At 44.9% G+C, this 6,574-nt stretch overlaps 1 protein-coding gene across 2 annotated transcripts in view; it reads right to left on the minus strand.

Moving 5' to 3' along the window:
- LOC112415621 (zinc finger protein 347-like) overlaps nt 1-5,906 on the minus strand; it is a 35,264-nt gene extending 29,358 nt beyond the window's left edge. For both annotated transcript variants that reach the window (XM_024768734.1, XM_024768733.1), the window contains exons 1-4: nt 5,868-5,906; nt 4,277-4,394; nt 3,454-3,512; nt 3,266-3,316 (exon numbers count right to left, since the gene is read on the minus strand). In XM_024768734.1, the coding sequence (XP_024624502.1) occupies nt 3,266-3,280 (15 nt within the window). In that variant the 5' untranslated portion in view covers nt 3,281-3,316; nt 3,454-3,512; nt 4,277-4,394; nt 5,868-5,906. The remainder of the gene's footprint in view (nt 1-3,265; nt 3,317-3,453; nt 3,513-4,276; nt 4,395-5,867) is intronic.
- Between the last annotated feature and the right edge of the window lie 668 nt (nt 5,907-6,574).

Here is a 6,574-nt window from a genome sequence, read left to right on the forward strand (position 1 = left end):
AATGAGGAAACAGAGCACTTGAACAACACTGCAGAACAACTGTACCTAACAAACATGTTCAGAACACTCCACCCAACAGCAGCAGACACATCCTTCTCAAGCACGTGTGAAACGTTCTCCATGACAGACCACATGCTAGACAATAAAACAAATCTTAACAAATTTATGAAGATTCAGATCATAAAAAGTATCTTCTTTAACCACAGTGAAATGATACCAGAAATACAGATCAGAATGAAAACAGGAAAATGCTCCAAAAGTGGAAATTAAACAGCTCATTCTTAAAGAAGCAATGGGTCAAAGAAGAAATGACAAGGACATTTTTTTAATATCTGAGTGAAAATAAAAACAACATGCCAAAATCTATAACAGGTAGTCAGAGATGTATTAAACGGGAAGTCCACACTGCTAAATGAAACAACAACAAAGGAGAAAGATGCATACTCTGCACTACTGTTCAAGAAACTGTTGAACAAGTTAGCTAGAGTTATTGGAAAACGAAAAAAAATGCAAAGTTATCCAAACTGAAAAGAAGTAAAATTATCTTTTTTTTGTAGGTGACAAGGTTTTCTATATCGAAAGCAAAAAGATTCCAAGAGAAAACTACTACCTCAAAAAACAACTTTAAAAAAGTTGCAGCATAAATAGTCAGCACATGAAAATCAGCTGCATATACAATGAACAATGTCAACAGAAAATCAGAGAACAATCCTATAGAATCCTTAGGAAAAGATCAGCCAACTAGGTGCAAGACTTGTACACTGAAAAGTACTAAACGTTCTAAAAAAAAGTGCATAGAGATACATGGAAACACCCTGTACTCATGGATTGGGGACTTCATATATATATATATATATATTGTTTTGTGGTACACAGGCCTCCCACCGCTGCGGCCTCTCCTGCCACGGAGCACAGGCTCCGGACGCGCAGGCCCAGTGGCCATGGCCCATGGGCCCAGCCGCTCTGCGGCACGCGGGACCCTCCCGGACCGGGGCACGAACCCGCGCCCCCTGCACCAGCAGGCGGACCCTCAATCACTGCGCCACCAGGGAAGCCCTGGGAACTTCATATTTTTAAAATGACCAAATTAGGGAATTCCCTGGCAGTCCAGTGGTTAGGACTCCAAGCTTCCACTGCAGGGGTCACAGGTTCAATCACTGGTTAGGGAACTAAGATCCTGCAAGCCCTGTGAAGCAGCCGAAAAAAAAAGAACAAAATGACCAAATTACCCAAAGTGTTCTACAGATTCAACGGAATCCCTATATAAAATTTCAAAGGCAATTTTTGCAGTAATAGAAAAAAATCATGCTAAAATTCATAGGGAATGTCAAGAGGCAGCGAACAGCCAAAATACTCTTGAAAAAGAAGAGGAAGGCAGTCATTTTTAGATTTTAAAACCTATTACAAAGTAATCAACATGATGTGGTACTGGCATAAACACAGATACATAAACCAATGGAACAGATTAGAAAACTCAAATAATCCTTGGAATATATGTAAGATGCATAGACAAGGGTGCCAAGACTACACAAAAGGTAGGACAGTCTCAATAAGAAATGGTGCTGAGAAAATACATACCTACCAGCAAAAGAATGAAGCTGGAACCTTACCTACATTAAAGGTTAAAAACTTCTGTCTCAAAGGATACAATCCACAGGTAAAGTCAGCCTCTGAGGAACAGAGGTGATGAAGGTGATTTAAAGAATGTCCAACTGTCAGAGATTTAGGTTGATTTCATGGTTTAAATTCAAGGATGGAAGAAAACACCCTCTGTCACTGATGTAAGGTTCTGAACTTTCCATTCCATTCCCACTCATTAAGTCAGTGACTTGCTCCTTTAGCTTCAACTGAGTCTCTGAGTAAGTCAGAACAAATTTCCCCTTAATGCGTCTTCGCTAGAATCCACCTTGGCTGAGAGACTCGTGCAGGAGAGGACCCTGGGATAAACCAAATACAGACTCAGAGCCAGGCAAAGCAAGATGACTGTCCAGAGGAAACCCAGAAGAAATGCCCTATATAAGTGATTCAAACTACCACAAAGGTATGACTCTTTCTCTGAGCCTGCCCGTGTGTGTCTATTCAGACGTACTCTTTTGCCTTCTAATAAACACTTTACTTGCTTCCCTACTTTCCGTCTGTCGCAATTCATTTCTATGAACGAATTTGGGCCGGGGCCTTGTCAAAGGCCACTGGCCCTCGTGGTCTAGGGGCTAGGATTCAGCACTCTCACTGCCACGACCTGACTTCAACCTCCACCTGGGAGCTGAGATTCTGCTTCAAGCCTCTGTAGGTCGAGGCCACAAGAGATCAGCTTTTCAACATATCCCTATCTAAATGATGTCTATCGTCTCTTTCAGGCAATTAGATAAGTGAAATCAGGTAACTCTGCTGCCAGTATAATGTCCTAAAACGCAAATCTGATCAGACCACTGTTTTTGTTTTGGAGGCTGCAATATTCACATTTTCTTCATTCTGGAACCCAAAAGGGTAGAGCAGTCCTTATCTAGGACACCCTACTCATATCACAGAAGGATCCATGGTAGAACCACACGATGGTTCCTAAAGCTTCAGCTTGAAAAGGGCGTGGGTCACTTTTGCTCACATTTTATTGGCTTAAGCAAGTCCTCTGACCGTGCCTGATGCCCATAGAGAATTAGAAGTATAATTCTCCCATAGGATGGGGAGACAAATAATCGAGACCCATGACATAGTGTGCTAATGCTATGTTTAAGATTTTTGCATTTATATTTAGGGGTGAGATCGGCCAGCCTATAATCTTCCTTCCTCAAAGTGTCCTTGTTGTGCTCGCTTCGGCAGCACATATGCTAAAACTGCGAAGTGTCCTTGTGATCAGACCACTCTTAACTTTGATCCCTTTATTGGTTTTTCATTATTTGGTTAAATAAATTTCTTAGCCATGAAAAAAAAAATTCCCCCTTATCGTTCTGTTTTCCAGATTTTACCAGGTATTGTGCATATTAATACCTGACTTGCATGCGCAGCTTCTTTATCCTGGTTGACAGAAAGCAGACAGTGCATCCAGATGGGGCCCTAAGCGATCCCTGCTGTCCAACAGCACTGACACCCCATCTCCAATCCATGGGTGTGAAATCTGAATGGAGATGACAGGGACTGAGGGAAGGACCCAGGTGACTGTGATGTACAACTGTCAGGCAGGATACTTCAGAGTCAGGGAAGATGAACGAGTCCAAAGAAGGGCATTTTACAAGGACAGACTGTGAATCAACTGAAAATACAATTTTACCTGAGAAAGAGTCATTCCTGACTCCTCTGCTTTCCCCTTCCTCCTCTTCCTCTTAGCAGAACACAAGAAAAGGAGAAAACAAAATATTAGACTAACTGGTAAAACTAGGATTTGACTGTTAATATAAAAGATCATTGACAACTTTACCAAGTGTCCACCAAAACAGTCTAAAATTATTTGTAACCTACCAAAGAGCTTTTCCAGTACAAAAGATAAAGAGGAGAAAGCAGGCAGGCCTCCAAGAAATCTGAAACACATTTTAAAAAGAAACAAGTTGTGAGTTTTTTCATCTAATAATTGTGGTGTCAAAGTTTTAAAAATTTGACAATATATCATGTTTAGAAAAGAATGACTTGACATGATTATAGAAGACCACCAAAGCTTGTTACAGAAATTAATGATTATTTATAGGGAAGTAGAAACTGAATGAAAATTTATTCCACGCTACAAAAAGAATTATATGTAAAGAGATGAAAAAGAAAAGAAAACCCATCACAAAAAATGAACACTTTTAATGTTCCTTTTAAAACGTACCATGTAGGGGCTTCCCTGGGGCTTCCCTGGTGGCGCAGTGCTTAAGAATCCACCTGCCAATGCAGGGGACACAGGTTCAAGCCCTGTTCCAGGAAGATGCCACATGCTGTGGAGCAACTAAGTTCGTGCGCCACAACTACTGAGCCTGCGCTCTAGAACCTGCGAGCCACAACTACTGAAGCCCACGCGCCTAGAGCCTGTGCTCCACAACGAGAGAAGCCAACGCAATGAGAAGCCCACGCACCGCAATGAAGCGTAGCCCCCGCTCCCTGCAACTAGAGAAAGCCTGCGCACAGCAACGAAGACCCAACACAGCCAAAAATAAATTAGATACAACATTAAAGAAATAAAAAAATGTTTTAAAAATATACAAAAAATAAAAGGCAGCATGTAGTGACAGATTCAATCATTTCTTGCCCACGTGTCCTCTCCCTACTCCTCTGCCCCATGTCAGGAAAAGGGAAGGGGGTAACTCACAACTTAGTGAAGCAAATCACTGCCCCCTGGCTAAACAGGGTTTGCAAATGGAAGTTATCTTCTGATACAAATAATTACAAAATGCACATGACAGGAGTTCTGCAATTCTCATCCTCATCTGTATAATTAAAGAAAAATTAATTACATTTTAAAATAACAAATCATGTATCACAACTTAATCATCCATATCCAAACAACTCACCATCCATCTGCAGCCAGCTCCCACCACCTACCTGCACTACAATGTGTTTCCATTTCATGAGGTTTATGTCTCCCTATTTTTTTGTCTCTGTCTCTCTTCTTGTTCCCCTCTGCTCTGCTGCTGTTCCTGCCCTCCTATTTCCTCCCTCACACCTGTCCTGCCCAACTCTGCAACCTGTTCCCCCTCCTGATGCTCTTTCTCCCCAACCCTTCTGATTACCCTAAATCTCTATGTATTTCTGCCTCTTTCTTCCCCCACCTGCTCCCTCTCTGCCCTTCGGGTGACACCCCTTCTGTCCCTGTTACACGCCCTTCCTCCTCCCTATCTGGCATCTCAGATGGCTGCGCTTCCTTCCTGCTCTCTCGATCTCTCTCTCTTCCTCTTCTCTTCTAGTCACACTTTGTCCTCTTTCTCTCCCAGCACCACGTTGCTCTGCAGCCCAAGTTTCCAACTCTTTCATCCTCTCGCCCACTCTGTGTGAAGTGCCTCTCCTTTGTTACCCCCATCCCGCCGCTGACCCAGGGCCCTGTGTTGCTCTCCCATCCCTGGAGATCCAACTTTTTAAAAATTTACTTCTTTATTTTTTTCACCTATTTCAGTGCTTAATCGCTTTCATTTCCCTGTCTTTTTACAAGTCCTCAGCCACCCCCTGAATTCCCATCGATTCTCCCTCATTCTTTTCTCGTTCTGTTTTTTATTCCTGTCCGTCTCTGTCTCTGCTTCTCCTGATCCCCCTTGCCCACGTATTTACAGAGATGGTGACTGAATAAGATGCCCGCGTATCAAAAGAGGAAAATTTCCAGCGATATGGGCTTGGGACGGAAGAACACTGGGTGTCACACGCCTGTCCCAGGTCACTCCCCGCCCCCTACGCCGGGGGAGAGGAAGGGCTGACTACGAAGGGGAAGCCGGGAGAGCAAAAGGACCGGCCTGAGTAGACGCGAGGACAGAGGGGCGGGGAAGAAGGGGGTTCCGGAGAGGGGCCGGTTCTGAAGAATCCCAGGAGAGGACGCGGCCTGTCCGGGAGCGGGGCGGCAGGCGCTGCCCTCCAGGGGCCGGGAGGGCGAGGCTGCGGGGCGCGAGTCCACCTCGCGGAAGGGGACGTTACATAGGTGTGTGGGGGGAGCTACTAAAGCGTTTTAAGCAGGAAAATGTAGTGAAAGGCGGTGTGTACGTGGACCGAAGGCAGAAAAGCCAAGGGCAGGGACCAGCCGCGTAGCGAATTCAAACCCAAATGAAAGATACCCGACCCGTAACGGCGACGTCTGGATTTACAGGGGTAGGAAGGCCGGGCGCTGGGATTTTAGGTCCACAGTCGCTCGCAACACCCTGAGGTTTGAGTAAAGGGAGCCGGGCAGCACAAATTTACACTTCAAAGGAGACACTTACCCCCAACAGCTCGACCTTCACTCCGAGCTCCCCACTTCCGGTTCCGTAAGAAACTGAGCGGAGTTAGAGGCAGGGCTTCCGGGGGCGGGGCCTGAGCGGAGCGCTAGCGGCGAGGGGCGGGGCGAGGAGAGAGCCAGTTCTGTGAACGGAGTACGGGGTGTCGGGGAGGAATTGGTGCTTCTCCGTAACTTGGAGTAAAAGCTTACAGTTGTGTGGGCTACTTAGGTGGGAAGCTAATATGTTTCCTCCTAACAAGCTGAAACGGTTTCAATAAAAACATTTTTTTGCCAGCAGGTTGCTCGCATGTCATGGTCGTGAGGCTCAAGCAATTCAGTGGTTGGAAACGTGGGTCTCCAATGGGTTGCTGCGGAGCAGTGGTTGGATCCCGGAAATTTTCCTGCAATTAGAACTAATTTAAGCAGTTTAAGGAAACAAGAGCTAGACTGGCCTCTGTATTACACACTAGAATGAGAAATGAAAAAACACTCCCAGTGTAGAATGGGCCATTTCACAGTGACACCTTACAGAATAGATTTTCCTTTCCATTCTTCATTCAGCCAGGACCACAAACTCAACACTCTCTTGGTTCCAGACACTCAGAGACGAAACCTAGCATCTGAGGATGGAGGACTAAGGCATATGATAATTTCTGTCGCTAATCATTGCTTTTAAAAATGCAATACAGGGCTTCCCTGGTGGCGCAGTGG

The sequence above is a fragment of the Neophocaena asiaeorientalis genome, unplaced genomic scaffold (assembly GCF_003031525.2).
Source record: "Neophocaena asiaeorientalis asiaeorientalis breed wild unplaced genomic scaffold, Neophocaena_asiaeorientalis_V1.1 scaffold629, whole genome shotgun sequence".
NCBI classification, from domain to species: domain Eukaryota; kingdom Metazoa; phylum Chordata; class Mammalia; order Artiodactyla; family Phocoenidae; genus Neophocaena; species Neophocaena asiaeorientalis.